The sequence below is a fragment of the Miniopterus natalensis genome, chromosome 3 (genome assembly GCF_054644295.1).
Source record: "Miniopterus natalensis isolate mMinNat1 chromosome 3, mMinNat1.hap1, whole genome shotgun sequence".
Taxonomy (NCBI): domain Eukaryota; kingdom Metazoa; phylum Chordata; class Mammalia; order Chiroptera; family Miniopteridae; genus Miniopterus; species Miniopterus natalensis.
The window spans coordinates 63,460,896-63,478,185 of record NC_142083.1 but is presented as its reverse complement, the minus strand read 5'-3'; the positions used below and the strand labels follow the sequence as shown (position 1 = coordinate 63,478,185).

Genomic DNA, 17,290 nt, shown 5'->3' with positions numbered 1-17,290 from the left:
AAATAGGACTTTTTTGTTTTTTCATTCGGTACCCACACACATAATACTTAGTACTTTTCCTTACACATAACTAATCAGTAATTCATTCTATATTGAGTGAATGAAATTAAGTGTGGCTTTCAAAGTATAATTTAACTTTGAAAAACAACAATAAAGGAAATTTGTGTAGTCTCCCCCTTACCCATGACCTCCACTGGATTCTTAAAACCCTGAATAGTACTGAACCTATAGATACTGTGTTTTTTCCTATACATACATACTTATGATAAAGTTTCCCATACATAGGTACCTATGCATACATATAAATTAGAAAGTGTAAGATTTAACAATAATAGAACAATTATAACAATATGCTGTAATAAAAGTTATGTGAATGGTGTCTCTCAAAAGTACACTGTTCTCACCCTTGTGATGACTGAGGTGATACAATGCCTGCATGATGAGATGGCCTCCCGTATCAGCAAAAGCTTAAGACCTTACGAGGTGCTCTGTGTTCAGTCCCCACTTGCACACCCTCCCATCCATGTTCATCTGTAGTCTTCAAAAACTAAGTTTTCTCCCATTCTAGGGCTTTTGCACTTACTGTTTCCTCTACTTGGAAACTTCCCCCAGAAAACTACATGTCTCACTATCATCCTTTAATATCACATCAAGAGTGTTCCCCTGAACTCCCTCTAAAATAACCCACCACCCTCAAGTCTCCTCCCCCTACTTTAGTTTTCCTCCACTGTAAATTGTATACAGCCTCTGTGTCCCCTTCACCATGTATACTGTGCCCCCCCCCCCCCCCCCCCAATTAAAACATAAGCCCTCTAAGGGCAGAGAGTTTTGTGAGCAGGGCCTGGCATGTAGTACGTGATTTTTAAATTGTGTTGAATGGATAGGTAGATATATATTTCCAGACCTCTAACTCTGGTTCCCTTCTCTGGATATCTGCCCCATGTCAGTGTCTAAAAATGTTTAAATGGTTGCCCTGAGCAATGCAGAGTGCAGTAAAACTACCACCTCTCTGGATCTAGGTATTCCACTTATGTTACTAGAGCCTCTACTTGCGACATATCACAAAAGGTTGGCTTCTGGTGTGCTTTCCACCCAAAGACCTTTCTGAACAATGGTGATTTTGAGCTGTCATTTGTTCTTCCTAAGAACATTGTTAGCACAAGTAAATTTATACATTATATATACACATACAAACAGGTGGGCAAAAATAGGTTAAATTACCAGCCATAATTACCTAAAAGATAAATCATAAGTAAGGATACAAAATAAGAATACAAACTATACGAATGTTTCAAGTACTCACAACTGTAAACCTATTTTTGCCCACTCTCGTGTATAGAAAGACTAGTTTTCCAGAAGTATAGACTTTAATAACCTTGAATCCAAATTATTCCCTGGATCCATTAATGAGAAAGAAGGAATCTACCCTTGCATTTCTTCTGTACCTCACATTTTTCGTATTTTCATTCATACTTAATTTGCCTTGTTCTCAAAGCATGCTAAGTGCTGTGCACAACACACAAATGCACTTCTTCTGTGGATTACCAGTAGACTCCTTCAAGCACACGCCTAGAAATAAAGGATTTAAATAGCAGAATTAGAACCCTTTACTGCATTGGGAGGAAAAACACAAAAACCACACAGCACTTCCTTTCACCATGAATTGAAACATCAGGTCTTTGCACTGAATAATTTTTAGGTAATGTTTGATTTCAAAGTCAGAGATGCCTGGCCTTCCTCCACGGACCAGTCGCCTTTTTGTCAAAATGCTTTCAGTACAGTACACAACGCACAGGTGACGTGTGATAGAACTGTACACCTGAAAGCAATGTCACGCCAATAAATTCAGTAAAGGGTTTTTTTGTTTGTTTTAATTTTTAAAGGAAGACTTAGACTTATTTTCAGCTAGCCTGGAGCATATTATGTACAGTTTCAGTCGACCAAAACGGATCTCCATCTTGGGAGTGGAATCCCTCAGCCTTCGCAAGCTCTTCACAATTCCTCCGCTCTTTGAAGGGAAGGGCCCCCGTCTTCCTCAGCATGCACCCCCAGTCGCCGCCTCCCGGCCCCCGCGGTCTACTTCCCAGGGTCTCGAACCTCTGCAGCCAAAAGGAGCCACGGGGAACGGCGGCGGAGGGGCGCGGGGAGACGGGTGGGGATGAGCGGCCAAAACGCGCCCCGTTAAGGCGGGGGGAGACCGCGCAGCCGCCGCGAGTGCGGGGTTAGGGAGGGACGGGCTCCCGCGGGGCTGACGCCAAGTGCGTGAGCCTCGGCCGCACGTTCCCGCCGCCACCTTTCTCAGGTCGCACCCCGCCTCTCCCCACCCTCCCGGGGCCATTGGTACATTCCCGCTGACTCGGAGAGCTTAAAAAGCGCCCGCGAGGCTAAGCCCCGCAGCTTTGGTCCTGGTCTGCGAGCGTCGCGCGTTCTCCGCGATCCCAGGTCCTTCGCGCCCTGGTGGGGGTGCCTCTTGATAGCTTGGTCAGGGGTCCTTTGAACTGGCTCTCAAGCATCGGGGGGCTTTGTGTGTAGCTGTCTAGCTGGCAGCTGGGGTCCCTCGTCCCCGGTCCTAGGCTCGCTCAGCCCCTTCGCCGAAGCCCAGCCGTGAGAGGCGCGCCGCCCCCTCTGCGAAGGATGGAGCAGACCGAGGTGCTCAAGCCGCGGACGCTCGCCGACCTCATCCGCATCCTGCACCAGCTCTTCGCCCGCGACGAGATCAACGTGGAGGAGGTGCAGGCCGTCATGGAAGCCTACGAGAGCGACCCCGCCGAGTGGGCCAAGTACGCCAAGTACGACCAGTACAGGTGAGCGCGCCGCCCGCCCGCCGCGCGTCCGGCGCGGGGCTCGCGGTCCTCACGGTCCTCGCGGCCCTGCGGCGCCGGCTCGGGGTCCGCGGGGGGCGGGGCGGGCGGGGTCTTGCCCCAGGAGGGGCGGGGGGCCTGGCGCCCCCGCTGCGGGCCTCCGGGGGCCTTCGTGGCCCCGGGCGCTGCGCCGCCTCCTCCGCGGGCGGGAGGGGGACCCCGCGAGGCTCGCGGTCCGGAGGGGAGGCCGCCGCGCGCCTCCGGTTTTCTAGTCGCTCAAGTGTCAGCCTCTCAGCTTCCAAACCGCCACCGCTCCTGCTGCTCGGGCCTCGGGCGCAGCGCCCGGGGAAGCCGCCTGGCGGGACCGGCGCGGAGGGTGCCGTCCGGGGCGAGCTACAGCGGCCGCGGGGACGGGGGGACGGCGGAGGGACCGCTCCCCGGCGCTGGCTCGTCACCTCGCCCTCTGCCGCCCGCCGCCAGGCACCTGCCAGCGGGCGGCTTTTGAGTCCTGGAGTTGTCCACTGCGCTGCTTAAGTTCGTGCTCCGTCTCTCAAGCCAGTTTAGCTTCCCGGGCTGCGGTTTTACTGAAACCCGCGGTCGGGCTCGCTAATGAAAGCCCCGTTCGCGCCGCGCCCCCGCCGCAGCGGGCTCGCGCTCGGCCGGGATCCTGGGCGTCTGGAGCGTGAGCCCGAGACCGCTGCTCCGCGGCCGCGCGGCGGGGAGATGCCTGGGAGGCCTGGCCCTTGGTGGCGCCGGCTCGGCGATTAACTACAAATGCATCTGTACCAGTCCTCGCGGGCGGAGGGGAAATTTAATCGCTGCGAAGAGGGAGAGGTTCTTTTCCGCAGGGCAGCCAGCGCTTCAGTTAGTTGAAAGAGAAAAACCTTAAGGAGTTTGTGTTAGTCATTTCACTAAACATAACTTAGGGGGTTTGGAAAAGTGATGTCGGCAAGGGCTGTTTCAGCTGTATTTTAGGATTTGAAATTAAAAAGTGAAGCCTACCTAGGATCCCATTGTCCACTTGCGGGTGGCTCCAGGACATTCGTTTGGTTCCTATCAACTCAGTTCATGGTCAGGTCCTTCTGTGGCTGCCAACAAAGTTACCAGAGTCTAGTTTATTTTTTGTTTTTGTTTTTTAACTTTATAAAAAAAAATACGTTTTTCTTTATTTCAGGGAGAGGAAGGGAGAGGGAGAGAGAGAAAAACATCAGTGATGAGAGAGTCATTGATCAGCTGCCTCCTGCAGGCCCCCTACCGAGTTTCCAACCAGCAACCCAGGCATGTCGCCCCCACTGGAACCCAACCTATCTCCAGGTTCATGGGTCAACGCTCAAGTGCTGTGCCACGCCGGCCGCCCAAGTCTAGTTTTTAATATTGCCATTAGCTCCAGGTAATTGAGGGCTTGTTTTGAGCCATATGCCATTCCAGTCACTTTACACATGTATTAACTCTACCTAGAGATTGGTACCATTCTTAGCCCTATTTTACAGGTGAGAAATGGTAAGCAATAAAAAGTTTGGATTACCTGCACACAGTCATATTTCTGCCAAGAAGTGGCACCAGGATTCAAATTAGCATTACTGTTTCAGAGCCCACACTCTAAACCACAATCAAACTGTTTGCAGACATATGGTATATAATAGTTTTCTTCTGCCTAGACATATTACTGATCAAGTGAAATTAATTAACCAGGGTAGGCTGTAAGTGCTCTTAATCTTTAGAACAGGGGCATTTCCAGGAGCCTTGAATGTATCTTGATTGACAAGCTCTAAGCCATTTGAAATGAAACCACTTGGATTGATCTGTTCCACAGGTATCTGAGATACAGCTCACTAACATAATGAGTGCCATCCTGGGAGGGTATTTGGGGAAGGAGAGAGGGAAAAAGAAGAGAGCAGAAATCAATTTGATAGTATTTTTTGCATATAATAAGTGTCCAAGCACTGTGAGGGATTCTAATCTCTGACCTTGGGAAGGCCATTGCAGAAGAACCAAGCCAGAATGTGTTCCAATGTGGGCTAGACAGTGAATTCTCAGGAAGAAGCACCAGAGAAGCAAGAGGGATGACCCTCTTAGAGGGAGAAGTAGGATCCTGGTACTGAATTTACTGTGAATTAAAGGCCAGTGCACAGCCCCTTGCTAGGTCATAAAGGTCTACAAAGTGAGGATGACTGACACCTAAAGAGCATTTACTAATCACCTCCCTCAGTGATCCTGCTCTGCCAGCACCTGGCCCTGAGCTGGGGGAGAAGGGGGAAGGAAGAGGCATGTAGGACATTAGTGAACAGATATGAACCATATGAACAAACACTAACCCAGAAATGGGTAAAGATTGTTTTCCTTAAAAGTGACAGTCTAGCCCTGACCCATGTGCCTCAGTGGTTAGAGTGTTGGCCCATGCTCCAAAGGGTCTCGGGTTCAATTTCCTAATGTAGTGTTCTAATACCTCCCACCCACCCTATTTGAGGAGGACTTTGCATTAGGGGTAACTTTAGAATGTGGTTTGGGCTATAGTAAAACTAAGGAGAATTCTAGAACAGCTATTTAATAAAACCTTGTTTCTCAAGTTCAGGGTTAGCTACCTGAGGGAAAAGACAAAACAATAGCAACATTCTTGCCTAGAGTACTAATGCACTTTGCAAAAACCTTCTGTAAGGAATTTTTTTCAGTTTGAGGCAGTCACATGGAGAATAAAGGAATTTGGTTTTTTTCCTGTTAACTTTTTTCATGCCGTTAATTAAAACTGAGCAGCTGTAAATGTGGTGATTCAAAATATAAAAATGTCCAAAATGAAGTGGGAAAAGTATTTTTCATTTGTGCTGGATTTCTAGTTAGAGAACCACACAGTTGCTTAGAGGTAGAAATAGTAACATCTGTAAATGAATGATACTTTATGACACTTATTTTTCCCAGCGCTTGTTTCATCACCTAAATTCAAACCTCTGAATACCTTCTTTTCAGGTATACCCGAAATCTTGTGGATCAAGGAAATGGAAAATTTAATCTAATGATTCTATGTTGGGGTGAAGGACATGGCAGGTAATACAACTATTCATTCACAGATATTTATTAGTGTTTATTCCAGCCTATGCAATGTACAGTGCCAGGCTGTACTAACAAATCTTGAGAGCACTAACAAATCTCATTTTATAATTACTTGTCCCCTAATCCCAACAACAACAACAAATCACAAGGGAATTGGCATGAAGGGTTTAGGCATACACTGTGCATATCAAAACCAGCCTCCAAAATGAGTAATAAATCAAATAGGTGGTAACTAGTGTAACTTATTTCTTTCTCCAAACTTTTATGGGATTGTGCTAAAACTTGACCTTTGTGGTATTTTGAAGTGTAAACAATTGTGGGACCAAAGACCTAAGCATCCAGATTTGGAGCTAGAAAGAAATTCACAAATTTAGAAAATTTATTTCTACTTTAAGTTTATGGTTTATGTTCTTTATATAGAGGGTAAGGCAACTAATACTAATTCTTTGAAACTTGTTTCCTTAATTATCCTTGGTTTAAACATTTGCTAACATTGTTACCAATTGAGTATTATCTCTTTAAACAGATCCTTCTCAGTCTTTTGAGAATGGTGAAAAAATAATCTAGACCTTTTTATGGGAAAAATGAAACATGAATTTACAAGACTTTAGAAAATTAGGTTTATAGAATACATTTATTTACTCATTTGGAGTACATATCACTCTCAATATTTTTTTCAAAGCAGATTATACATAAAGAGTAAGACTAGGCTCTGTGGATTTAGGAAACAAGTTCTTCCTGTGGTGCATATGTATATGTTTTAATGAACCCTACAGCTAAGCCTACTTAATAAACTTAAATGCTATTTACTCTAAGATTATATGAATAAATTCTTTCCCCAAATCAAATTTACTTTATTTTTTCCACAAATATTGGGATGTAATCACAGGTAGAATACTCTAAATCTACAAAATGTTAACATTATAGATACATTACAGTATAACTTTAGGGTGATGGTAATAGATACACATATCTTTTGTCCCCCAAAGGAAAGATAAAAAAGAGAGAAAGCCTGGGAAAATTTGTTAAGTGTCATCTTCTCAGTGTGACTCAGTGATTATAGATGATTACTTTTGTCCTTCCTTAAAATTCCCCAGTGTAGTTCTACAGTCAAGTTTTAGCCCAGCTTAACTGAGTTATTTAAAGCTATATCTTGGAGAAGATAAATGGTTGCTGCTTTTGTGTTTCTCTTATGAAAGTAGTATTACAACAAGGTTTAAAAAATTAACTGTTCTTTAGTGGAGGTAGGCATGAAAACTGTACGCCTTATATGCATTGATATGGAAGATATTTTATTTATCTTGAACAAATTATAAATAGATGGCGTTTCAAAATCCAGCTGAAATGGATTTTATCCTGGGAGATGTCCTATTGACAGTGTGCAGCTGTAAGCTCTGGACTGACTGTGACTGCAGATCTGGATACTGGACCATCTACTGAGTTCAGTTTTCATTTTGTGTGTATATAGCAGTATCCATGACCACACCAACTCCCACTGCTTTCTGAAGATGCTGCAGGGAAATCTAAAGGAGACATTATTTGCCTGGCCTGACAAAAAGTCCAATGAGATGATCAAGAAGTCTGAAAGAATCTTGAGGGAAAACCAGTGTGCCTACATCAATGGTAACATCCAATTCCTTTTTCTAAGGGCAAGTGGGAAAAACCTTTTAACTCTCATCTGAAAGATTGGTTACTTACATATGTGCAGTAGAACTTGAGTCATAGTCATGATTTCAAATATTTGGGAAAGGGCCTGAAAGCAGTGGGTTTTGCTTTTTAAAGTTTTGCGTCTGGACTAGAATCACTTATTAGAAACACATGTGTGTAGATTAGTCCTGACTGAAAAGTCATTTACCTGCCAAGTCTTAGGACAGTTAGAATCAAATATGAATTTACATATGTAGAGTCTTTTAATAAAGAAGTGATGCCAAGGTGGAAATACTAGATTTTGCATTAGAAACTGTAACTAAATGGCCATGGCCGGGTAGTTCAGTTGTTCGGTTGGTTAGAACATTGTCCCAGACGCCAAGGTTGAGGATTCAATCTCCAGTCAGGGCACATACAAGAATCAAACAATGAATGCACAACTAAGTGGAACAACAAATTGATGTCCCTCTCTCCCTCCCCTCCCCCTCCCTCTCCCATCCTCTCCTCTACCCCTCTCCCTCCCCCCCAAATCAATCAATCAATAAAAATTTTTAAAAAAAGAAAATGTAGCCCAGCTGGGCGTGGCTCAGCGGTTGACCATTGACCTAGGATCCAGGAGATGGAGGTTCAATTCCTGGTCAGGGCACATGCCCGGGTGCGGGCTCAATTCCCAGCCTTGGGCTAACAGGAGGCAGCTGGTCAATGACAACTCTCTCATCATTGATGTTTCAACTCTCTCTCTTTCTCTCCCTTCCTCTCTCTGAAATCAATAAAAATATATTTAAAAGAAAGAAAGAAAATGTAAAGAAATGGTCTGGAAGTAATTACAAATGCTAGCTAGTTCCCGTTTTTCTGAAATATAACATACTTAAGAGTATTCTCAAGGGAAACTTCACAAAGCACATTATTTAAGCAGCGATTTATAGATCTCTCACCAAGAATTCATTCTTTCCCCTAAATGTGATATAGAAAAGCCAAATGCTTTTTAGGAGAGGCAGTGATTAACATCTGTATTCTTAAAGGGGCTAGTAAATTTCCAGAAAGCTTGTTAAGCTTATATGAGATCATTTATTCCCATTTGCAGATGAGATTCCAACACACAGGAAGATTAAATAACTTGTCCAACCCAGTCAACTTTTAAGTAGCAGCCAAGATTTGATTCCAAAGGCTGTACTCTTATTGGATGCTATCCTACTTACATACAATAAATTATTTCAGAGAGCCCAACTGGTATGGCTCAGTGGTTGAGTGTTGACCCATGAACCAAGAGGTCACCGGTCTGATTCCTGGTCAGGGCACATGCCCTGGTTTAGGGCTCGATCCCCAGTAGGGAGCCTGGGGAGGCAGCCGACCAAGGTTTCTCTCTCATTGATGTTTCTGTCTCTCTATACCTCTCCCTTTCTCCCTCTAAAAAAAAAAAAAATCAATAAAAACATATTTAAAAAAAATAATACAGAGATTTTTCTGGCAAAGCAGGATCTTCTTTATTTTTAAAAAACATATCTTTATTGATTTCATAGAGAAGAAAGGAGGGGGAGAGAGAGAGAAACATCAATGATGAGAGAGTCATTGATCGGCTGCCTAGCCCCCAACCTGGGCATGTGCCCTGACCGGGAATTGAACCCTGATCTCCTGGATCCTAAGTCGATCAACTGCTGAGCCATGCCCAGCTGGGCAGGATCTTCTTTAATAACAAGTATCGACCTTGATACTTGGCTTAAATTTGTTCATTAGTTTCACAATGCACTTAGAAAGGTCAGAGTGTACAGTAGTTCCTGTTACATGCAGGGGATATGTTCCAAGACCCCCAGTGGATACCTGAAACTGTGGTTAGTACTGACCCCTATATATACTATGTTTTTTTCCTGTACATACATACCTATGGTAAAGTTTAATTTATAAATAAGGCACAGTAAGAGGGTAAAATTAATGATTAATGATAAAGTAGAACAATTTTAACAATATACTGCAATAAAAGTTATGGAAATGTGGTCTCTCTTTCAAAATATCTGATAACAGATAGCTACTAAGTGACTAAAGGGCAGGGAGCCTATACAGCAGGTTGGACAAAGGGATAATTCATGCCTGGGTGGGATGGAACAGGAGATTTTATTATGCTACTCAGAAAAGCACACAATTTAAAACTTATGAATTGTCTATTTTTGGAGTTTTCCATTTAGTATATTCAGACCATGGTTGACCGAAGGTAACTGAAACTACAGAAATTGAAATTGCAGATAAAGGCGAACTGCTGTATGGGAAGTTTTTCTCCCCATTCACGTAACACAAGGTGTTAGTTTCTTATGTAGCAGGAAAACTCTTATTTGAGGGTTGCTGTATTTATGAGGCACACCAGATTTTCGAGAACAAGTTTATTGTCCATGTAATTCACAATAAAGCAAAAAGCCTTTCAGAATAGTTACTTTCAACTAGTCACAGTCTTTGTGAAACTAGATTAGATCTTAAAGAATGGGTAAAGAGTCTACAATGCAAAGAGCATAGGAACCAAGCAGATAAGGTAAATGAGTGGTGCAGGCTGGGGGTAAGGCTGTGGGGAACTGGTGTGTGCAAGCCAGGGGGCACCAATGGGCACCCAGCTCCCGTGAGATCATCCAGGTTTCTTTTTCCATAGAAGTGGGAAATTCTGATTTTTATGGAAAATTTTGCCAGTTGGAAGATATTGGGTGGAATAAGCTAAATATTTCTGTAGACTAATTACCCATATGATCAAAAGTCACAAATTTACAACCTTTGATTTTTACAGATGCAGGAGAAGTGCAGATAGATACTGATCAGCGGGAAGGATGTTTTAAGTACCAGGGAGAGCATGAGCGAAGGCACAGTCAGTACAAAAACTAAAAACTAGTCAGGAATGGTCTGCCTAGAGGGAAGAGGGAAGAATGGGTTTGGACAGGAATAGTGGGAGAGTAAAGTAAGATCAGGTCCTGGGCCTCCAAGACCAGCTTAAAGTAAGAGCTTGCTTTGGTCAGCAGAATTTTATTTGGGAATATCCTGATCAATTTTGTAGCAGTGTGCAACATAGGGTGGAGGAAAGGGAGAGAATTGGGTCAAGGAGACCAAGTTACCTATTGTAATAGGCAAAAGGTGGACATGGCCAGGATCAAACTGGTGTCCATAAGTATCACCAAGTTCAGAATTACTGTGACAGAGGGTATACCATGGGGATAAAGGAAAGAGGCAAGGACCAATAATAATAATAATAAATAATAATAATAATGTTGGGATTATTAACAATTGGGATCAGACATGGGCCTCAGGAACTTCTCTAAAGCACAGGTTACTAGTTTTTGCGGGGCCTTAGCTTACAGAATTATCCAACATGCATTGGGTGGTGTATGTATTTGCAACTGGAGAAACATAATTTGTGTAAGGGCAGTCAGTTCTTAAGAATGTCGAACTTTTGTTCAAAATTGTGCTTAAGCCAGTATCTTGTGAAAACAGTAAGCTATAGGATTAAAGAATTTTCAGATCTGAGAATCAGGCCTCATTTTTAGAAGTGAGGAAAACTGAGGACTCGGGAAGTTGTGAGTTGTTTGAAGGTAGTCTAGCTGGGAGAAGAATTAAGTCCTCTGCCTCTAGGCTTTGCTCTGTATCATACAAGCTCATGGAACTAGATCATAAAGCATGAGGCCAAATTAGGTGCCTTCATTAACTACACTAATTACACTGAATTCCTCCCTTGGTTAATCCTCACACTCTCTCCTAACTATAAATTTCTTCTCAGCATATATTTTTTAAATCATGTATTTTCATTATTTCTTTATTTTAACCTTCTTTGAGATATCTCCTCCAGGGCCTTTTGACCAGCTTCATTGTGGATTGGTTGATCTCAAGGCCAGGGCTCCACTGTCATCCTGGGATCCCCTCACATCATCCAGACTTTCCCTTTGCCATTTTCTTTTGCTACTCTCCGTGTTTCCTGATCTCATGTCTGCTTCATTCTTGGTCCAGGCCCTTGTTTTAGTGGAGCATATCCTCCAGTGGCTCTATAAGAAAGTGTTCATGGAAAGAAATTTTTTGAGACCTCATATATCTAAAAATCTCTGTAGTCAACTCTTGCAACATGATTGATAATTTAGCTGGATATGGAATTATGACTTGACAGTCATATTCTCTCAGAACGATGAAGGTAATGCCTTGTCTTTTGGTTTTTGGTCTTTTTATTATTATTATTGATTTGAGAGAGAGTAACATCAATTTGTTGTTCCATACTTATTTATGCATTCACTAGTTGATTCTTATTTGTGCCCTGACCCGGGGATTGAACCAGCTACCTTGGAATATTGGGACAACTCTCTAACTGAGATACCCCGCCAAGGCTTTCAGTCTTCTTGTTGAAAGCCTGCTGTTGTTCTGATTCTTGAATCTTTCTATGAAGCGTATTTTTCTTTTCTAGTAACTTTTGAGATCTCTTTCATTATATTTTCTCTGACCCCAGTATTATAGTGAGGTAGCGTTTCATGACTCTCATTCATTGTGCTGAGTACTCAGTGGGTTCTTTCAATCTGGAAATTCACGTCCTTCCATTCAAGAAAATATTATTCAGTTATTTCTTTGACTTTTTTTTTCTCTGTTTCTGAAATTCCTATTGCTCAGATATTAAACCTCCTCTTGATTTCTTTTATCTTTCTTTTCTATTTTCTATCTTTGTTCTTTTGTTCGTTTGTTCCTTTGAGTCTTCTTCAGCTTCCTCAGTTTTTCTTCCAACCTTTCTATTCAGGTTTTTGTTTCTAAAAGCCCTTCTTTCTCTGGTCCTTTTATAGTATTTTCTCTTATCTCTCTGAGGATATTAATGATAAGTTTGTTTGTTTTTTAAGTCTTCTCCAGAATTATGTCTGTCTCTAGTTGCTTTTTTTCAGGTTGCTCTGACCTCTGGTGACCTTAGCTGTGTGCTAATATTTATAAACCAGGGACAAAAAATGTCAATTGGTAGCTCTAAACACTGGACTTCGTTCTAGGATAATCTGGCAAAGCTCTTTCCTTGAGAAACAACCGATGGCAGTATGCTTGGGGCTTTGTTCTTGAGCCAATCAGATCCCCTGAGAAACTACTTCCCATCTCCTGCCTGGAGAAAAAAATTCCTGTCTGGCAGCATTCTGGCAGCTAGGCAGTGAAGAAAGTGGGCTCTTCCCATTCAATATGTATATTTTCACTTCAGTCACCTGTTTTTCACCTGTCCTGAGTTCATCTATTATATTCTTTCTAGAGACTAGATCTCAGACTTCTACCAGGGGGAAGGAGAGGGAGAAATGGTGAAAGGGATCTAAGACTCTACTGAAATAGGCTTTTAACCAGTTCTTATACTTTTAGCCCCACTTTCATCCCCATTTCCAGAAACACCCATGCTGCCAATTTCTGAACTGTTGGGGTGGGGAGGGGTTCACAATATAAATCAGTTTATTTCTTGGCTTTCTCCATGTGTGGATGAATATTTAGCTTTCTTCTGCAAAGCTATTCATCTGTCATTAACCCTGAACCACTCGAGTTTGAAATGGACAGGTCCACATATACACAGATTTTTTTCAATAAATATCTGTAATGTTTTCAATCCAAGGTTGGAAGTCCAAGGATTCAGAGTGCTGACTGTATGCATTAATATATGCTGTTTTATACAGGGGGCCAGGGGACTCCAGCATCCTCAGATTTTTGTATCAACAGGGGGTCCTGGAACCAATTATTAAGTTTTTGAGGAGTCAAACGTTATTGTGGATTTTTGACTGCAGGGGGTAGAAGTTGGCACCCTTAATGTCCATGTTGTTCAAGTCACCAGTACATTCAAGCTTTTAAATTTTTTCTATTTTCTTTGTATGTTGATGCCTCTTTTATTCTTTTACTGAAGTTATAGGGGGTGTTCAGGAAAGAACAGAGTACATATGGCTTACTATCTTTAATAAGAAGTTCATTTCTAACTAATTTTTGTTAATTCCATATGTACCCAATTGACTTATGATCTTAGGTGATTAACAAAACTTTTACCTACAGCTATCATCTAAAATCCTTCATCTATTCTTCTTGTATGTTGTTTAGATTCCATTGGCTTACACCGAGTGGAAAATATTAGCCATACAGAACCTGCCGTGAGCCTTCACTTGTACAGTCCACCTTTTGATTCATGCCATGCCTTTGATCAAAGAACAGGATATAAAAACAAAGTCACCATGACGTTCTATAGCAAATTTGGAATCAGGACTCCATTTGTAAGTATAATTTCTCTCTCCTAGATTTAACTGCTTCATGAGTTAGCAACATTGCAGTGTATGCATTGCTTTTTTTGTTCTAGATATTATTTGAATATTTTGTTTTAAGTATTCTTTTTAAAAAAATGTATCTTTATTGTTGAAAGTATCACAGATGTCCCCTTGTTTTAAGTATTCTTGAATTGAAGTTTAGATGAAACTTAACTTAGAGGAAAGGCTTCTTATATTCTAATTCTTTAACGTTGGAGACTATATTTTCAATTTATAAATAAACTTAAATTAGATGCAAAGAATTATTGAAGTTCAAAATGTATGCTCATTTCTAAAGAAAATGTTTTTCATTTATTAGAGAAATAAGAGTGAAATCTATTTGATACAGCTTCTGCTATGACTTAATATTCATAGGTCTAATTTGCTGGGACGACATAAATAACTTGTAGAGTTAACCTTGGCAAAGTCTGAGACCCCGTTCCAGTGATACAGATAAAGAAACATGCCTGTTTTGATTGCAAAATTGCTTTTTCTTTGAATAGTGATGCTATTCAAGACCACAAATAAAGGACAGTAGACTATAATAACACATTCCCCCTTAAGGAACAAGTGTTTCCACCTAAAAATAATAAGACAATCAATGGTAATATGGTATGACAACCTTCTATACCTCTGGTGAAATAAATCGGCCATTTAGGGGAATGTGAAGACTGAAAACAATTCTCGTGAATCTTATGAAAGTCCAGCCTTTGAGAGAAGCCAGAGCAGAATTTTCTCAAGTGATTGCCCTGCTTTGTTTTCTACATTTTTATCCCCTAGAGCTACTCTTATGATAGGAACAAAACAGCAGGGCTCTATTGCCATAGTTGAGTTTTCATACACTGATAAGAAAGCAAGACTACTTAGAATGAGCTGAAATGTCTGGCATGAAGATTCTTACACAGTTTTCTTTGTTTCCTTCTTACAGGCAACTTCAGGATCCCTGGAGAACAACTGAGGAGCACCAGACCCTCTGAGGGCTGGGGGAAATCTCGCCTTGGACACGAAGGCCTCCCATCATTTGCTGTTCAGTCATACACTTTACAAAGCCAATACTTAGATCTCCTGTAAGGCAGATGCTAATTATAAGGCATTAAGTAAGCAAATAGTGCCCTGAGCTCCTACAGAAGAAAAATCCCATTAAAGAAAAAAAAGGCTTGTGATTTTAAAGGCCAAATCAAGCCATCTCCTGGTTTTATTCTCTAAATCCGTTGGAACCGGACCAGGAATGTCAGTGAAGGTTTTTATAGCTTTTGGAAACAGTTTGGTCTCTGGACTGTAATTAGCAATAAGTAAAAACAAGAAACTACAGACATCAAATGCCTGCCTTGTGACTTAGATGACTAAATGTAGATGTCTTTAGTATACTTTGTATGTTCTTAATATTTGAAGAGGATTTTTTGAATCTGTGGATTTTATTTTTTCAATCATACTTTAAAAATTCCTGTTCTATAAATAATAGGGTGTTGTAGATAGAGAAACTTGAGGTACTTTGACATTTGGTAATGAAATGAAGTGGTAAGGATTTAGAAAAGTACATGTACCCAAACCTCCAATAAACCAAAAATAGAAACTCATGTCTGGTGTGTCCAGTGGTCATAGTCAAATTCTTTGTACTACTCTGAAATTCCCAAATAATTTTAATAAAACTGGATTTGAACACAGTTTGAAGCTGTCTTTCTGTTTAATTTCATAAAATTTATGGTTTCTTAGATTTGGGTAGACTACCATATTATTTTATGGTGTAAGACTGAGAGGACCAGAAAAAATGCATTCAAAATTAGCTTTAAATGTGTTCACCAGCTGGCTGGAGATACTAACCTGAGGGGCTAAATGTAGACATACCAATTTTGCCTAAAAATTGTGTGCAGGTCTATACAGGCACACCTCTTTTTATTGCACTTCACAGACGGTGCATTTTTAACAAATTGAATGCAAGACCCTCCACCAGCAAAAAGATTACAACTCACTTTATAGCTGTTGTCTGGAAACCAAACTTGCAATATCTTCGAGGTATGCCTGTCTATGTTTAAATGTGAATTGTTTTCCAACATTTAAAAACGGATTTCAGAGAAGATGTGGGTTTCTGCTTTTTGAAAATTTGAAGTATCTCATAACAATGGGCCTGCATTGCATTTTCATTGGCATCAGTCAGCTATGCCAGGTCTGTCCCTTAGATGGGGCTACCCCTCCAATCTGTGACAGCCCCCAACTTGCGTATTTCCCTTACGTATGTTACCAGCAAAGCCCACATGCATTTGAGTTTGCTACCCCTACTTTGGGCAATTTTCTTAGGGCTATCTGTCATAATCTTTTGAAGCCCTTTGAAGATAGTTCTGCATAGATCATTGGTTGCATTTATACCCTCAGAGTTATTTATGTCTTTACCTCTTTGCTTTCTCTCAACTTTGAGAAGGATGTTAACATTTATTGAGTGCTTACTACATACTAGGTATAGTTATGAGTTGTTTAGATGTACTAGGAACAATTTTGTTATTAAAACAAACCTTGTGAATTAGGTACTGTAGTGGTTTATTACTGCTACTGTAACATCACAAACTTAGCGGCTTAAAGCAGCACAAATTTTATTTTCCTACAGTTCCATAGGTCAAAAGTTGAACAGTTTTACAGTGCTAAAATCAGGACATCAGCATGGCTGTGTTTCTTTTTTTTTTTTTTTTAAATATATCTTTATTGATTTCAGAGAGAGGAAGGGAGAGAGAGAGGAGAGAGAAAGAGAAACATCAATGATGAGAGAGTCATTAATTGGCTGCCTCCTGCACACCCCCAACTGGGGATTGAGCCCGCTATCCAGGCATGTGCCCTGACCGGGAATCCAACTGCAATCTCCTAGATCCTAGGTCGATGCTCAACCCCTGAGCCATGCCTAGCCAGGCATGACTGTGATTCTTTCTGTAAGTTCTGGGTAGCATCTATCTTACTGGGTTTTTCTTCTAGAGGCTGCTGTGGCTTGGTACCCCTTTCCTCCACCTTCAGGGCCAGCAATGACAGACTTAGTTCTTCTATATCTTAGCTCCCTGAACTATTGTCTCCTTCTCTTGTACTTTGAAGGACTCGAGTGATTAGGCAACAGCTCCAACTCTAGGTTATACCCTTAATCCTATCTGTAAAGTCTCTTTTGCCGTGTAAGCTAACATATTCATAGGTTCTGGGGATTAGGATGGGGACCACTGTGAGGCCATTCTGCCTGCCAGTTTACCTTCTTGCTCCCAATGAACCATGCCTACCCCATATGCAAGTAGGTTCACCCCATCCCAAGATCTCCAAAGACTCATCCCATCACAACGTCAACTGAAATTTCAAAAATCTTATCTAGATATATCTTATCTAAATTCAGTATGGGTTAAGCTTCATTATAATTCATTCTGGGACACAATTATTCACAGTATTTAAACCTGTTAAGCATAGTTTAGAAACTTGCCAAAAGTTATCCAGCCAAGAAATTATATAACTAAGATTTGATTCCAAGCCACCTTCCTTTAAAACTCATTCCCTCTCTCTCTTTTTAAAAATGTTTTATATGTTTTT

The 17,290-nt window shown here is 41.4% G+C and overlaps 1 protein-coding gene across 1 annotated transcript; it reads left to right on the top strand.

Annotated features, from left to right (window-relative positions):
* The first annotated feature begins 2,401 nt into the window (after positions 1 to 2,401).
* CDO1 (cysteine dioxygenase type 1) lies at positions 2,402 to 15,405 on the top strand. The gene is made up of 5 exons (XM_016224947.2): positions 2,402 to 2,804; positions 5,763 to 5,840; positions 7,315 to 7,469; positions 13,542 to 13,711; positions 14,670 to 15,405. The coding sequence occupies exons 1-5, from the start codon at positions 2,635 to 2,637 to the stop codon at positions 14,697 to 14,699; spliced, it is 603 nt and encodes a 200-aa protein (XP_016080433.1). The 5' UTR covers positions 2,402 to 2,634; the 3' UTR covers positions 14,700 to 15,405.
* The last annotated feature ends 1,885 nt before the right edge of the window (positions 15,406 to 17,290 follow it).

Bases quoted from the DNA above. Each gene is read 5' to 3' on its own strand.
- CDO1 (XM_016224947.2), top strand. From the start codon at position 2,635: ATGGAGCAGACCGAGGTGCTCAAGCCGCGGACGCTCGCCGACCTCATC. The intron at 2,805-5,762 runs GTGAGCGCGCCG...CCTTCTTTTCAG, and splicing joins GCCAAGTACGACCAGTACAG to GTATACCCGAAATCTTGTGG. The intron at 5,841-7,314 runs GTAATACAACTA...GTGTGTATATAG, and splicing joins TGGGGTGAAGGACATGGCAG to CAGTATCCATGACCACACCA.